The following is a 16,243-nucleotide window of genomic DNA, read 5'->3' as shown; positions in this document are numbered from 1 at the left end:
TATATTCAGATGGAAAAAAATGGAGGAAAAAAACCTCTGTTGGGGAAAAGGCCTCACGCATCTAAAGGCAGAAGGATTCTGATCTGTTAATGTTATTATTGTTAGAAAAATATGGTTTAAATAGGTTAATTTTTTTAAAGCTATTTTGAAGGTAAGTGCGAACTTCAGTAGTGCTGTGAATGAAAGCATAACCAAGAGACACAGTGAGTGAATGTTTGCATGTAGACAGATACAGGAAGAGTGACCTGAACCTATCTGTGTGCCAGATAGGGACTAGGGTTTTGTCTTTAAAGCACCTAGCTCAAGTGGTGCAAGGCAGCCATTTACCTTTCTTACGATCACATTTTCCTAATTTAATTGGTGCAGTGTGTACCCAGTGAAGGGGGTAAGGATGGCAGCTGCACTTCATCTGTACAAAGAGAGGACTAAGGGTGAAATTGAGAGAGACATAGAAGAGTGTGAACGGTAGGGAAAAGTGAGCACAGGACACTGTTCTTTGTGTCTTCTAATACAGGCTGTAACGGCATGAAATAAGACTAGCTGATGGCATGTTCAGAACAGGCAAGCAGCTACTTCTTTGAATAGTGAGCTAAGGAACTCATTGCTGCTGAGGAGGCTGAACACTTGTATTGGTTGAAAAAGTGACTGGACAAATTCATGTAAGAAAAATCATCAGGGGTTATTAAACGCAGAGACTTTAGCTCCAGAAGTCTTCGATCCTTAAATATCTGGGAGACTTGCTTTTATACCTCCTTGCCCTTTTTTTTAACATTCTCTGGTCATCTGCTGCTGGCCACTTTTGGAGCGAGGGAACTGGCCTAAATGTGCCTGTGGTCTGAACCAGTACAGCTGTTTCTGCATGTGCTGCCCAGAGATGGTTGCACAACACTTTCAGCAACGTTAGCATGTGACTGGTTAGATTTAAGAAGGGCTCAGCGAAGCACTGAAGTCTGTAGCAGTCTGGGATGAGTCAGTGGTAGCTGTTGTCTTTCTCAGTTTTTCCTACTAATGATGCTTCGAGCCTTTGGCCAGTTCTGGTCTTCCCTGTGACTTCACTCCTGCTTATCATTATTTGGATGCTGCTATTCCCAGGGATGATGACTTTTCTAGCCTTACCCAAGCCCCAAGGAAGGAAGCACACGAACACCATAACCATGCTGGTCCTCTCAAAGCTGATTAGCACTTACGGAAAGAGACTTTCCGGCTGCAGTTCTTTTGGATTGGGGCTGTTGTTTTTGGCTGGCTGGCAGCAGTGTTAGAGTCAGGACTGCTGTGTTTTGCTGAACCATCCTTGGACTTTCTAAACCCCATGCTCATTAGTCACTTCTCATCCTCTGTCTTTTCCAGCCACCCCTAGCACACTGCTAGGTTAGTCCTCCTGTTCTCCAGGCACAGGTGCTCAGGTTTTTCCACGGTGTCATTTCAAATAGGTTGCAGTGGGAGAGACTGACGTTGTAAAGAAATGGGCACAAAGCACAAACTCTCCAGCTTTCTGTTACTGGAAAGTTGAATGCTGAAATTTTCTGTACATTATCTGATGTTTGCTTTCATTCTGCGTGTAATAGCTTAGCCTGAAAAATGTTGTTGGTTTTCCTTTTATTTTGGGTGCAGGTAGTCACAAGCAACTACCTCAATCATGTTTTAACATTTGGAGCTAAAGAACATATTTCAACAGTTAAACGTGCCTCTAACTTGATTTGAGTTTAGAGAACTCAGTGTAAAGAAACCTCCTCCCCAGCTACTCACAAAACAAACAAAAACCAACACCCTACTATTTCCTGTGAAGCTCTTCTGTACGATGAAATTTCAGGTTGTCCAGACTGTCCTCCGCTTTTCTCCCACTCCCAAAGTACTATAAGCTTTTTATTTTTTTTATTTCCAGAGTGACTGAATAATAGTAAGGAAAGCCCAGAAGAACCTGATTGTTGCCAAAGCAGAACGGTGCCCAGGAAATGTAAGGAAGGCAGTTGCTACTTTAGAAGTATGGGAATGAGCAAAGTTTAGATCCCTCAGAGTGTTTGAAGTGGGACGCTGATCTCTGTAGTCCTGTTTCGTGTTTGTTCAGACTGAACCCATCACAGTCAGAGCACTATGACTGGGAGGCTGGAGGCCTCTCTTTTAAGTGCAGAAAAATCTTGTCATTCTTCACCTCCCTCCCCAGCTCTGTGCTCATCTTTTTTTTTCAATTGTGCCCATTTCTATCCCATGGCCTTTCCTACCAGCCACTGCTTCTTCAGCCACCTCCTCCTCTTCCTCCTCCTGAGGGCAGGCTAAATGGCTTCTTGGTTGCCTGTTTTAGAGGAATCATCCCCGTGAGTACCACTGCCTGTTTAAACTGTTTCAAAAAGGGCTTTGGCAGCATTGACTGAGGTGTATGTAGATGGCAGTGCTTACACAGGGTGTGGTGCTGTCTGTGCTATAGACTCAGATGTAGAATAAAAACCTGGGGGCCTTATTTCTCACGTCTCTGCCCCAGTCGCCACAGCACGTGTCCTTCTGCTTTCTCAAGCAGACATGAGCTTGCCCTCCTGTAGCACCTCACCACAAGATCAATGCAAATGCCATGACTTCAGCACTTGTACCCACTTTATAAGCACTGGACAGCTGCTGCAGTGCTTGCAACACTCTTGATGTCACCGTTGGGCTTAAGCCAATGGTCTATTTTATGATTAGAGATTTTGTTTTTCACTGGAACAACTTCAAGGCTTTTTCATCACTAGCTCATGTTTATTCCTTGCACCAGTGAAGTGCAGAAGGTGGGGAAAAATGGGTGAGTGGAAGAGACAGAGCGGTTCGTGCCAGGTCCTGACGGCAGCGCCTGTCAAACCAGCCCTCAGCAACACTAATCTTACAAAAACTCAGAAGCTTGCTGAGAATTTTTTTTCTGGATATGGGAAAACACCAAAATGAGGGCTTCTAAGTGAGAGGCTTGGACTTGTCTTCCCTTCCACAGCACGCATTGATCAGGCCTTCCCCCACCCTGGCCCCTTCAGAGGGCCTACGTGCATCCCGAGGGGCAAAACGGAGCGTATCCTAAACACAATAAACATTACTCTGTCTGGGTTAGTTTTTACATTTCTGTGTTTTATTTCTTGTTTTGTTTGAAATGACCTGTACCACAAGAATACAATTTATTTCACAGGTTTTTCTTTTTTTTTTCTTTTTTTTTTTTTTTAGGAGCAGATAATAGTTAAGTAGATACTGTTTATTTCACTGACTGTCTATAACTCCCTGCATCATTCTCACAGCCTCTGTCTCCCCAGCTTCCCCATATAAGCCAGCCACAAGAACAAGAGTGGCCTTTGGCCATATGATTGATTATAGCTTGTGGATACAAAGTGGAAGCACTTTTTCTCAGCTCCAGTCGGTAATAAAAGCTCAACAAGTTACATTTTAGGGTCTTTCTCAGTGATTTTCCCCCCTAAGGGCTGCTTACATGTTTCTGGTGCAGCAGGTTTTATTTTATACATTTGTTAATTGTTTTAAAAAAAAGATGACAGCTTACAAAGAGAAAAATAATGCCCCCTTAGCGTGAACAATACTGCAAGGTTCTGATTGTTGCAGGGGAGTTTCTTGTAGCTTCACAGTTTTGCTGCGAGGTGTAATGCCCAAGTTTCCCCAGAAACCTCATTCTGTGTGGTATTTTACCCTTTCTTTTAATTGATCCCTGTGAGATTCATTTTGCATTACAGGCCAGAGACCCCTGTTCCCAGAGAAGAATGTGCCCAAAAGAGAAGAGCTGGTCACTTGGGAAGAACTGCCTTTTGCAGTGGCTGACAGGTAGGTGGTTTCTGTTATCCGCGCATGCAAATCAGGGGCTCGAGCTGTTTTTACCATCATAGTAGCTGTATGTTGGCTTCATGCTTATTCACCGTCACTGATACACTTACCTCTTTCTTTTCTTTAAGTCACAGAGACCATTTGTGTCCCAAGGCCCGAACTCTGTCATCTTTTGCCCCATGTAGAAGGACAGCGGTATGGAGCTGACTGTGACTCCCATATTACAAATGAATGGTATAAAAAGCACTGACCAGAGCCCATTTCCTGGTTCACGGCTCAAGTTCCACATCTCCAGACCTTTTTGTAAGAGGCTATGAGCATTCAAAGAACTAAGCAGTTGCTGAAGCCTCATTTCCTATTTCAAACTGCACTGAGAGAACTACACTAAGATGTCACCCCCCTCTGCAGGCCCAGCTCACTGTGTAGCTGGACATGCCCCTCAGTTGTGGCAGCGTGCTAGTACTAATGATGCGCAGACCAGAATACCTGGGAAGGGAAGAGGCGCATGGGATTCCTGCACTTGTCTGAAGGGTCCAAGAGACCTGACCTGCTTCCCAATTAAAGATGGTAGAAGACTTTTAAGGGTTAAATTTAGACACGTGTTTCTATCCTGGTTCCTGGGGAAGAGTTTACATTCCTGGTGTAAAGAGATTAATAAATGTTAATTACTGCCTGGTTCAGGTCCCATCCTATTTCAGAAGCAAACATTTCCGAGCCTATTACCTTCAAGCAATGGGAGATAACCAGATGGGCTCCAAGGTTATGCAGCTGCAATGGAGAAAGAAGGTCCTGGAAAAAAAATGCATTTGGTATCTTTGTATTGTTCTGCCAACACAGGAGCTGCCTCCATACCATAGCTCCACTCTAAATAGCCAGCAGTCACTGTGGGCTAGAAGCTGACTCAACAGCTCTCCTTCATAGTCTTGTTTTGTAGGTTGTTCTCCCTTCTGTTCTGGAAAGCAGGCCCAAGTCCAAATTCAATAAAGCTGGAAGAGCCTTTCACAGCATCACAGAATGGTTGAGGTCATCTGTTCCAAGCCCCCACTCGAGCAGGGTGACTTAGAGCAGATTGCTCAGGACCATTTATTAAATGACCTTTCCAGCCAGGATCCCACAGAACAGGACTTGATTCTTAAGATCTTTTCAGCCCACTTTGGGACAGCTACTTTTGCACAGTTGTGAAGCAAGTTCAAACACAATGTGCTGTGGCTGGCCTGAGTGGGACTCAGCAAGGAAGCAACAGTGGTCAAGTGAGTCCAACTTAGAGGCAATCATGCAGCCCAGCAAATTTGTGAGTGTTCGTGCCACAGCCAGAAAGAGTTGCCAGGTTGCAACACATGGCAAGCTGGCTCTAGTGATGGCTTGCATTTCAGTTTGGTCCCTCTCAGTCACAGATGGGTACAGGGATCATCAGCGCAACCAGAAGCTATAATTTTCTCCCCATCTGCCTCTGGGAGGGAGATGAGGAAGGGAAGCACGAGTATCTGTTCAAAGCACAAGGCCACTGTGTAGTTGCTGCTGCTGTGAGCATGGGAACAGTCCCAACTCCCATGTGCTTTCTGCCCCTTAGGTCTCTGTTGGTTTACTAATGTGCCTGAAGCAAGACTGAATTCCTTTACTGAGTACAAAATGGGTGAAAACAGCTATGACTGTACAGTGTATGGAGAGCTCAGAGGAGATGGAACTGAACTAACTCACGTACCAGGAGTGGGCTGGCTACACGAGCTGAGAGCTCAGTATCAGCTTCCTCAGTCTCTGAGCTAGCCTGACCTTCACACTGCAGCACCGAGAGCCTGCACAGTGACATGTTCTGCTCCAGCAGAAAACAAGCACCCACTGTCTCCCTGATCACACGCCTTGACCATCTGGAAGGGTTCCTGCTGGGGGCCACACCACCTGGGCTATCCAGGAAGGGACAGAAGCTTGAGGGGAACAGAGGCAGTAGAGGTCGTAGTGTCTCAAATGCAGATCAGAGGCTCTTGCTCACCTCTACTGCTATGCCACTGACCACAAAACAGACAATACATTCAGGTTTCATCAGCACAGGCTGGCTCAGATCTAAGTGACCAAGAAAATAACATCTCAGAGAATGCAAACAAGCTGCTTTTGTCAGTGACCCAAATGCCCCTCTGGCTACTGGGAATGCAGCAGTTGTGGCTTAGACAGCAGATCCAAAACAAGGCTTGGATGCAGCAGGAACCTTGTTACATGAGAGGAGTAAATCAACATTCCCCCACTTCTTCTCCCACCATCTCAAGGTCAGGTATACAGCTTTTTCCATCAGCAAGAGAACCTCTTAACAAGTCCAGGGACAATCTATGCTAGCTAGCTCTTCTGTTGCTGTTGAGGATAATGGGATGAGGCAGGGGAAGACAGTAGTTGGGATATTGGATTTGGGGGTTCCACGCCACCCTCTAAGTTTACTTCCCTAGGCTGCCACAAAAAAAAAGGAAAAAAAAAAAAAGCAATCTCTTGGGCTCAGGAGCTGCCTCCATGAAAAAGCGATTCCTTTGATTCCTAACTAGCATTTGGCAATAAGCCTTAGTCTCTGTGGAGGCAAAGATCTATCACTTTAATGAAGTCTAGGAAAGCCCTGGTTTGGGGTGTATTTATACTTGGGCGCTAACCATGCAGACAAAGCCTTGTGTTCTGTGCCACAAGGAACGAGTGGGGAATGGCACTCAGCTGAGCTGAAGAGGCAGGTTTGATACACTACAGGGTGAAAAGTGTGGAAGAATTGTAGTTAGCACCACATAGGAGAGGATGCAGAGATTATCAAGTCAACCCAGCACAAAAGCTTACATCAGGCTCTTTTTTTTCTTGCCATCTGGGAACGGAGACTTGCATTCTCTCAGGGACGTATATCCTGCCTCTTCAGGGTCCTGTGGGGATTGTGCATGGGAGGGACTAGCCAGGCGTAATGACACACTGTACAAGGTCGCAGAATATCTTACACAGTTAGGAGCATCTTTCCCGGTAAGAAGTGGGGCCTGTATGTACAAGTGTTAGCTGTCGCTAGAGGAGCCCGGGAGGCAGCCATTGCGATCAGGAGAGGTCCAATAGCGCTCCTCTCCAAAGGAGCACCTGCCCTATGGTTAGAACCAGAGAGGTGGCAAAATGAAGGACCCTGGCTGCTTCCCCTTCTATCTGACCCCTCGCAACACCAGCAGATAAAGTTTATATCGACTCTATTCTTCCTCTCTTCCTGCTTTAGTCCCCAGTCCCCCTCCAGCACTGGCGGAGGGAGCTGGGGAGCAGGCGGCCTGGACAGTGCTAAGAGCATCACCGCTCAGAGGGGCTGAGCCCCAACGACCGCCTCAACAAGTGCAAGAGCATATTCTGGTATTTCCCACAGAGAAAACAAATGAAAAAAAGAGAAACAGGTGACTGATTAAAAGAGTTTCCCCCTCCTGTACACGAGATTCTGCAGTCACGCCGACAGACATTAAATAATTCTTCCATAATAAATGATTGGAGATAAAAGCCGGCGGTGGCTGCTGCTGCTGTTTGGATTGCTCCATTGTCTGCATCTTTGTTTCTAGTTTGTTCCCCGGCCACTGTCGGCTGGCGCTGGGGCTGTCAGACCTTTGCCTCTAGCATTTCTAGGAAGAGTTTATGCATGGGAACCTTGCCCTGCAGTTTGATGCTGTAGAAGTGCTGCACAGCTTTGGCGGCCGTCTGCCGCAGGAGGGGCAAGGTCAGGAGCAGCTTGCCTGCTCGCCGGGGCTCCTCATTGCGCTGACTCAGCTCGTAGTCCTGCAGGGCTTCGTGGAGAAGGTCCTGGAGTTTCTGCACTGCATCCATGTCCTCTATGTGCATGGAGTCTGGGGGGAGGGAGAAGAGAAAGCAAACAGCAAAATCAGACACGAGGAGGGAAATGCTTTACAGTCCTTAAGCTAAAGATGCTTCCTTTATTTTATTGCTTTTCTGGTTTTGTTTCGTTTTGTAAATGAAAAATAAAACATCTTACTGGGGAAAAAATACCTTGCTGGCAGGTGCTGCTGCTCCGAAATTTGGCATGAGCCCCAAGAGCTGGCCCTAGCAGTGCAGGAACAGTGAGGTTGTTGCTGGGGTTGGTGACACGTTGTGCCCTGTGTGCCCGCCTCGCTGGTACCCCAAGTCTGTGTGGGGGTCAGCCTGGGGCCTTTGCGACTCACACTTTCACTTGCCCTCCATGCTCCTGCCGGGGAGAGTCACCCTGCAAGGGGCAGCATCTGCTGTGCTGCCACTTGGGAGCAATCTCATTAAGAATAATTAACACTGCTATAGTGCTTCATCTGTCTAAACTGCCTAATTGCCGTGCAGCTGCTCAGGGTGTCAGCAAGACGGAAAAGCCCCAGTAGGTCACAGCCAGTGTGCACACGGGTGTTGCTGGCCCCACCTTTGTGCATATGCCCCTGTTTTCAGAGACTGCCAGCAGCTGCTCGGAGAGCTTCCTGTTTCAGTCCGTCACAGAAATCCGTGTGTCCTGCAAGGCCCCTTCCCTCAGGCTGCCAGTTAGGTTTCTACACGCTGCTGGAGGGGCTTGCAGAGCGTGCGAGGCTAGCACGGCTCCCTGGTGTCTCTCTGAGGCAAAGGTAGCTCGTAGTGACCCCATCACCGTCCAGGGTCAAGCTGAGGTACGCGAGGTGAACATGGGCAAACACAGGCTGCAAAACTCGTGTGTAAGTCCTGATGACAGAGGGCATCACCACCAAGCGGAGAGGTTATTCTGGAGAAGCTACCCAAGGGCAGCATCGCTGAAGGCTTTTCTCCCTTTCATCTCGCTGATACTTGCTTCTTCCTTACAACTCCAACAAGAGCTAGAGACACCGTTGCCTTGTCTTCATTGTTCAGAGACTTTTAATCAATATTGAAGCTATTGATAAAGATTGCTGCCACAGGGCAACGAATCCAGGAGCAGCAGCAAAGGGATGCTAGAATAAGCATGTGTGCACACAGAACTGCAGCCGTCTGCCCCTCTAGCTGGGCTTTGCAGTGTAACAGAGGGCTGGCTCAGCCCACACGCATCCAACACAAACGTGAGGGCTTGGGTTCCTGAGTCTGACAGCAGTGAAGAGGAGGAAATTTGGATGAAATGCCCAAATCTCTCTAGAAATATGTGTCATCTCTGTGGAGAGCTCAACACAAATTAGAGACTGTGAACTTCATAAAATACATGTACAGTTATACTTATTTATGGTGCATGATTTATAAAGTATTGCAACAATTGAGAAAATATTCTGTCTAGCAAGAAAGCTGTTTAAGAAGCTGTTTAGAAGGACTGCACTAATTAGAGGGTATAAAGGGTTGTACTTCCAAGAAGCCTACTGAGGAAAAATCATTATTGCTACATTTGCTGTTTGTATCGAAGAGACCAGGCAACAAAGGCCAGAAAAGGGCTGGCAGGTCTTCACAGTGACCTGAGCTAGCCACAGAGGTTAATTTGGAGGAGTAGAGAGGGAGAAGCATGTTGCCAAATCAGTCTGTCAAACTCCCCCAGATAGGTAGCACCTCTGGAGAACTCCAATGCACAATCAGGGGAAGCAAGTGTGCTTCCTTCCAGATGGCAGAGGTGATTTTGGAGATAGAAGCATCAAGAGCTGGAATTTGGAGAGAAACATGCTCCAGCCTTCTTATTTAATGTTTTTCTGGCCAGGGGCACATGGGGGAGAAGTAATCATATCCCATCAGAGCTCACAGATCCCAGCGGGTGCTAGAGGTACCAAGCAGTAAGCCATGCTTCAGCTCAAGGTGGGTGCTCTGCTTTTGAGTACTGATGCTGCTGTGCATTAGACAATGCTTAAGTTGTGCTCTCATGCCACCTAACCTCTGTACAGTGAGACCTAAGAGCCCTAAAAAGCTAGGCATATCGATGGAGAGAAATTGGGGAAATAAAGATCACGGCCTGCCTTTCCTCTCTTTCCTGAAAGAAGCTCAAAATTGGCAGCTGACTGCAAAAAACAAAATAACACTGCAGGATTAATTTCCTTGCAATCCATCAATGAGCTGGTGTCAATGGCATTGATAAACTGTTAATTACAAAATCAATAGCTATGAATTTTTACAGCTGCCAGAGCACTGAGGTGCTCTGGAGGCTGCCTGGCCATGTCCCTGAGGGTCAGCAGGCCTAGACATGAGGCTATATGGCAGGAGCCCTTCCCTCTAGCACTGCTGGCATATAGGGCAGGTGTGAGCCTGGACAAGGCCCACTGCCTCCTCACCTAACTCTTTTCTTGCAGCTTCTGGCAGGAGGAGCAAGAACCTAACAGGACCCATTAATGTAGAATTTGCTACACATCCCCTTGCTAGATCCATACCTTGTTCACTCCATCTCAGCATTAAATGTACTGGCGAATAAAAAAAAAAAAAAGAAAAAAAAAAGAGGTAGGGGAGCCAGGGGATAACGTTTTTTCCCCCTGGCCATTCTAGGTTGTCCTTAACTGAACACGTACTGTATGCTAAACTGGAGGGCTCTTCGAGGTTGATCAATTTGTATTCTTGAGGCAAGAGGACCTAGAAATGCTTAAGATGAGGCTGCTGTCTCTGAAGGGTAACAGGGTAAGTCTATAGCACACTTACTGTGTCAAAAAATGGGTGATGATCACATTGTTGAAACTTGCTTGCTGCTCTGGGCATTAAGAATTCATTTCTCAGCTCTCTGAAATGCACTTAGTAAAGACAGACTTTGCTTGGATTCTCTCACCCACCAGGTGAGCCCTTGTGGCATTTCACTGAGGATTCAGAGATCAGCCACAGCTCTGGCAGGGCGGTTCCTTCAAAGCAAAGCCTGCCCTAATGTCAGTTTCTCCTCTAGCGAGGAGTGAGTGAGTTGCCCCTTCTGGTTCCATTTGCTTTAATTACTAGAAACAAAGGGTCAACATACACAGAGCTGTGTGGAAGAGAGGAAAGTCCCTAGAAGCTGGATTACATGAGCAATTACACCCAGCAGGGATAGGGGAAATTCAGGAATTTACCTATACGGAAGGCAAGCAGCAGAAGGCAGGTCTAGGCAGCACAAGTGCTAATCTAAGCATTCAGCTTTACACCCTGCCTCTGACCCAGGGGAGTTATGGACTAGCCCAGAGGTAGTCTGCATTGTTAATGGTTTAGGAGTCAGCTGTTTGCATGCAAGCACATACATGCAGGCTCTGCAAGTTTATTCCATGTCAAAAATATACTAGGAATAATAGCATATTAAAAGAATGCAAGGTTGAATGTGAAGGTGATATTATAAAAATACAGCTTGCGCTATCTAGCTTCCTTGTGTGTGTGCTGAAAGGCTCTAGCTGCATGAAAAACAAGATCTCATGTTTTACTTTCAGTAGCAATAACAAAGCAGGATTGTTGTGGCTTATGCTCCTACAGAACCGCACTTCCAGCTGCACTAGAACAAACCGGTGAAGTCAGAGTGGCTCTTCCATCCAGCTGAGGACATGCTGTGGCCTGTGCCTCCTGACCCTTACCTTGGTTTCTTTACTCCACGGAGCTGGAAGCAGAACCCAGAAGCAGCTGATAAGTGTTGTTTGTTTGCTCTGTCATTGCTCAGTGTTCCTCCACTCCTGATACAGACTGTCCCATAAGTCTTACACTGGGCTTAGTCCTGACAGCAAAGTGAGCAACACCAGCAGGGAGTGCTTCTGTTGCACTATGAAGAGCTTGATGGCATCAAAGCTGGGGTCCTACAACAGCTCTGCTCATAGCATGGGCCAGTAAGTGTCCCAGTATGGCTCTTCTGTCACCCTGTCACTGCACTGAGGAGCCCTTCTCCTTGTTCAATCCTGTGACCTTCCTGGTAGACAGGAGGCAGTTTTTTTTAACAAGAGTTGATTACATAGCCAAAAGCCACCGTCCCACAATCGAGAGAGACCAGCCTTGGCCATCTGCCCATCCTGGTTCAGTGGCAAAGTGAAGGCAGCAATTAGAGGTTAAAAAAAAGCAGTATATGAGAAATTGAAAAAGGGAACTAGATAGCAATTTATATGAATCAGAAGTTATGAAGTGTAGAAAATCGATAAGGGAAGTGAAGGACATTGGAAGAAAATCCAGGGCTGAAAGGGCTAAGGACTCTTCGATAAAGAAGAGTTTTATAAATATTTAAGAAATAGAAGAAAAACATTCATTTGTAGGGGAGCTCTTTTCTGCTGGAGATGATTAAACTATTAACAGAATGAGGAGACAGAAGTCCTCAGTGAGTATTTCTGTCCTGCGTTTAGAAAAAATACCTTTTATGTACCTATCTTACATGAAGATCATGGAATCACAGAATAATGACAATGAAGACTCCTTAGTCTGTTGTTTATGCAAGAAGATATTAGACATCTGTTAGGTACAAACTTCACAGAGATCAGCAGACCTTTAAGAGTTCTAAAAGTGCTGGTGAAGGCTCATCTAGGGCAGATTATTGATTAACAAAGTCTTGGTATTTTTGAGAAATTCAAAATGGCTGGAGAAGTTCTAATGATGCATATACTTTCCTGGGTCCTGTTCGATAATTGCCGTGGTAGCCTGGTGTGAACCAGAGCAAAATAAAAGAAAAAGAAATGTGATGTTCAATTAAGACTTAAAAGATGGTATTACAACTACTGCCTGTCAACAGAATACTTTGGAATAAAGGTCTTGTCAAACAAACCTGATTTCATTCTCTGATGAGATTACAAGTTTGGTTGATAAAGTTAACTGCATAGATGTAATAGACTTAGGCTTTTATAAGGCACTTGGCTTAGCACCACAGGACATTCTCATTAAAAAATTAGCACTGTGCAATATCAATAAAGCACACTTTCAATTGATTAGTGAACTGGCTAGATGACAGATTTCAAAGTAGCTATCAGTGGTGAATCATCCCTGAAGGAGGAGTTTTCTAGTGGAAATCCACAGGGATCAGTAAAAAACAGATGCTACCCAACATTTTTATCAATGATCTGTAAGTGATTTCTTTCTTTTTTTTTTTTTTTTCTTTCGAATTGCTGCTGCTAAGATGTGTGGAAGACAAGGAGGAACAGAAGGCTGTAAAATAGCCAGGATAGGGCAGCCTCACAGAGTGTTCCAGACCACTTCCTTACACTTGAAGTAACACATCTATAGGCAAGGAATGCAACTATGGGACAGGAACTGTATCACGTCAAGCTGTCAGGTCTAAAGGACCTGGGATCACAGGAGGCAGCTCAGAAAAGATGAGTCTCTGGAGTCTGAACTCAGGCAAAATCACATTAGGAATATGGTACCTTTTTATTTTATTTTTTTTATTTTTTTTTTTGAAATGAGAGAACAATTTATTTCTAGAGTCAGCTATCATGAAAGATGTGCATTTCCCCACTTTATCTTTCTGGAAGATGGCTTTAGCTGAGCACAGATACTGGACTCAGTGCTGACCTGCAAGAGTGAATTCTGTTGCGAGTTCGGCAAGATGAGCTGTGAGACAGTGAGACTCCAGGGATGTAGAGGGAGCCCTCGTCACACGGTAGCTTCAGCCAGTTTCCCTTTGGAAGGGACTCCTGAGCAAGTATGTGTCTGGCTGTTGTGCAACAGCAGCACAGCACGCAGCACCTCTTGTGTCTCGCACAGGCTTCCAGCCTGCTGGGCCGAGGGCTGCGACCTTCCCCACACTGACATGGAGGCACTAGGCTGAGGGCCCTGGCCTTTCTCATCCTTTTCCCAAGAAGAAACAGAACAGGCACAGCAGGCTTCTGCCAGCACATCTTATTCTCTGTCATCCAGATGGAAGGGACTGGGGGGGCGGGATTCAGTGTTTGTTGTCACTGAACATTTCCAGGACCAGACCAGGCAGTTCCCAACCCAACAGTTTTTTTTTGTTTGTTTTTGTGGGATTTAAAACTGGGACCAGGGTTTCCCTGTTTGTTGTAACTGACCAGCACTACTGAGCTGAATGCATGCTTGGCCCGAATCCCCTTATCTGAGCTCACGGCACACAGCCTTTCTTTTAGTGCCAGAAGCCAGCAGCCAGCCCAACCCCTGCTGGTCCCACTCCCTAATACAGGGCCAGATTGCAGCTGGGGCCGTAGCGGCAGCAAACCTTACTTTTCCCTCCTTTCCAGCTTGGAGCCTCCACCTCTCTCCTCTCTTGTCTGTGGACAGAGGAACTTTGGGGATGCTGTATGACATGGGCAGAGCATGGTCTCAGGCAGTGGGCCCTAGATTACTCCCAGGCCAGATAACAGCATGGGCTTTGACTCCCCAATCGTGAGGCTGCCTGGGCCAGGGCTGTACCTGAATTAGCGAGGGCCAGAGCTTTGAGCGTGACAAACTCCTCCTTTTCCACCTTGAGCTTCTTGTAGCGGCGCACCAGTTGTAGGATAGCCAGGTAGAGCTCCAGCAGCCCCGTCAGACGAGAGTGTTCTTCATCCATGATGTAGTCCTCAGCATAGACAAGCTTGTCCTCGTATGGCAGGGAGCGGTACACAATACCCAGGATGAGGATTTCCATCCAGGCGCTCTGCAGGAGGCTCATCTGGTCCCCAAGGGAGAGATTGGAGAACCCTGATAGGGCAAAAGACAGCCAGGGTCAAAGGCATGTACAGCAAAGCCTCTAGGAGCCTGGGCTCCTTAATTTCCTTGGGATTCATCCCAAGCACTCTCCCCCACTGGCCTGCCACTTTCAAAAAAAAAAAAAAAAAAAAAGCTTACTGAAGCAACCTCTGTGTCTCTGGCAATCAGCACATGCAGAATATGGCAACCCAAGGCTAATGATAACCTCTTTTTAGTGATTTCTTCTTCTTCTATTACAGCAGCTGTTTTGTACCACATCTTCCTGCTCACTGTCCCTCTGTAGTTTTGTACTGCAGCCTATTTAGTCTCCCCAGCTGAACCAAAGAGCAGAGCAGAGCTCCAGAGAGCAGAAAAGTGGGCTTCTGATGGGATAGGAGGACATGACACAGGCCTGAATTTCAAGCATAGCATAATTTCATTTCAGCCAGCATGAGAAAAGGTCCCACCACAACAGAGCACTGAAGAGTCAAAAGGCGAATATATCTGTGAACAGAATCCTCTTCCACTTGTCACCACTTCCTGAGCTCCATCAACTTTCTGCCCCTCACAGCCAACAATCCTATGCAGTATAGAAAGACCTTTGTGATGCTATTCAAGTACCTAAAGCACTGCCAGAAACTGTAGCAACGGAACAAGCAGCCAGCAGTGAAGCAAGGCAACCTCCCCAGATACAGAAAGAGCAATCACAGTCTGGACATAGACAGTGACAGCCCCAGAGCCCTGTTGGCAGTGCTGAGAAAGAGGAGAAGCTGGAACAGAGAAGTCCTGTCTGTCCCAAGGGGAAAGGGATAACAAGAAAAGTGCACGTGAAGGAAAGCCATATCCGTTCTGTCCTCTGTACCAGGCATGTGGGAAGGCCAGATCACGAAAGATGCTAGGAGGCAGGCACTGTATGACAGCCATCACAAACAGAGATGCGCTGGTCCCCTCTAGGCAGCTCCTGTCCACCGCTGACAGGCAGGAGCTGTGCTTTTTGGCAGCTCCTTGTGTCTAAAGGTTCCCAGGGCTGTGGGAGAGTGGGACACCCCGGCTGGGAGGGCTGTGCTCCACTCGCCTCCCCCGCCAGCTTTAACCCCAATGCTTATTAAACCTCGGGGCTCACTCTCCTCGAGAGGCCTGGGAGCTCATTAGCTGCTGTCCCCAGGAGCCTCCCAGCCCCGCTCACTGTGTGCTAGGCCCAGCGGGACACGTCTGTCCCACAGCCCTCCCTGCTCACAGCCCTTGGCCCCATGTTGGGGCCTAGGTAGCCAGCCACCATGAAGATCATTTGATTTCTCTTGTTATCAAGTTGGCAATTAACAAAAGGGCTGATGATTGCTATATTGACTGACTGTGGGTTCTCTTTTTCTATCTGCACTATCTCAGCCAGGGAAGGGAAGGCAGAAGGGTGGGTTAGTGGTATTTATTTATCACTGCGCCATGTTTTGTGTTTGTGTTGCCAGGGGAAGCAAAGGGTGATAATGGCCTGGCAGCCCTTGGACATCCAATTTCCCTTATCAGGCCACTGAATAGAAAAGAGGCCCCAGGCCACATTAATTAACAGATACCAATCAGCTGTCACGTGTTGTGTGTGCAAGGTCTGAGGGGAGCAGTGGGTGGGAGGGAAGAATCAATAAACCACTGGGGAGGAGAGCCAGAGGGAACAGCTGAAGAGGAGTCCAGGCTACTGGGGAGAAGAGCTGCAAATCCAGCTCCATGGCTGTGAGACTGATCCCTGTGCAGTACAGCCCGTGCTCCACGTAGCCCTGCACCTGGTGAGGCTGTGAGTGCTGCAGCAGTGCCGACCTCCTCCCTCACCTCAGCCTTCTGCCCCTTGCCTCCTGCAGGCAGTGCTGTGGGTTTTTTTGCTGCTCCTGAACGCAGCCCTCCTGACCGAATCCAAGAGCAGGCTGACACAGCTCTCAGGCTTGGGATCCTGTATCCTCACGTCTCCTTGCTGCGCAGGGAGCTGATGGAATCGGCCCTGACACAGGGG

The 16,243-nt window shown here is 47.1% G+C and overlaps 2 protein-coding genes across 23 annotated transcripts in view; one reads left to right on the top strand and one right to left on the bottom strand.

Annotated features, from left to right (window-relative positions):
- The window catches only part of LOC310900087 (uncharacterized protein), a 129,951-nt gene that overhangs the window by 110,091 nt on the left and 3,617 nt on the right, over nt 1-16,243 (top strand). For 11 of the 13 annotated variants that reach the window (XR_014584818.1, XR_014584819.1, XR_014584820.1 and 8 more), the window contains one exon: nt 3,693-3,780. Coding sequence is in view for 2 of the 13 variants with exons in the window: in XM_083837462.1 (XP_083693588.1) it covers nt 3,693-3,780 (88 nt within the window). In the remaining 11 variants the exon portion in view is untranslated. Of the gene's footprint in view, nt 1-1,882; nt 1,955-3,692; nt 3,781-3,908; nt 4,048-16,243 lie in introns of those variants that run through there. The other 2 variants (XR_014584817.1, XM_083837461.1) reach the window with 2 other exon arrangements.
- The window catches only part of ESRRB (estrogen related receptor beta), a 155,791-nt gene continuing 142,614 nt past the window's right edge, over nt 3,067-16,243 (bottom strand). For all 10 annotated transcript variants that reach the window (XM_083837457.1, XM_083837450.1, XM_083837455.1 and 7 more), the window contains 2 exons: nt 13,990-14,259; nt 3,067-7,604 (listed from right to left, as the gene is read on the bottom strand). In XM_083837457.1, the coding sequence (XP_083693583.1) occupies nt 7,360-7,604; nt 13,990-14,259 (515 nt within the window). In that variant the 3' untranslated portion in view covers nt 3,067-7,359. The remainder of the gene's footprint in view (nt 7,605-13,989; nt 14,260-16,243) is intronic.

This window comes from Anser anser, assembly GCF_964211835.1.
Source record: "Anser anser genome assembly, chromosome: 5".
In the NCBI taxonomy this organism is placed as follows: domain Eukaryota; kingdom Metazoa; phylum Chordata; class Aves; order Anseriformes; family Anatidae; genus Anser; species Anser anser.
The sequence above is the reverse complement of the archived record's forward strand: the minus strand, read 5'-3'. Positions and strand labels throughout refer to the sequence as shown.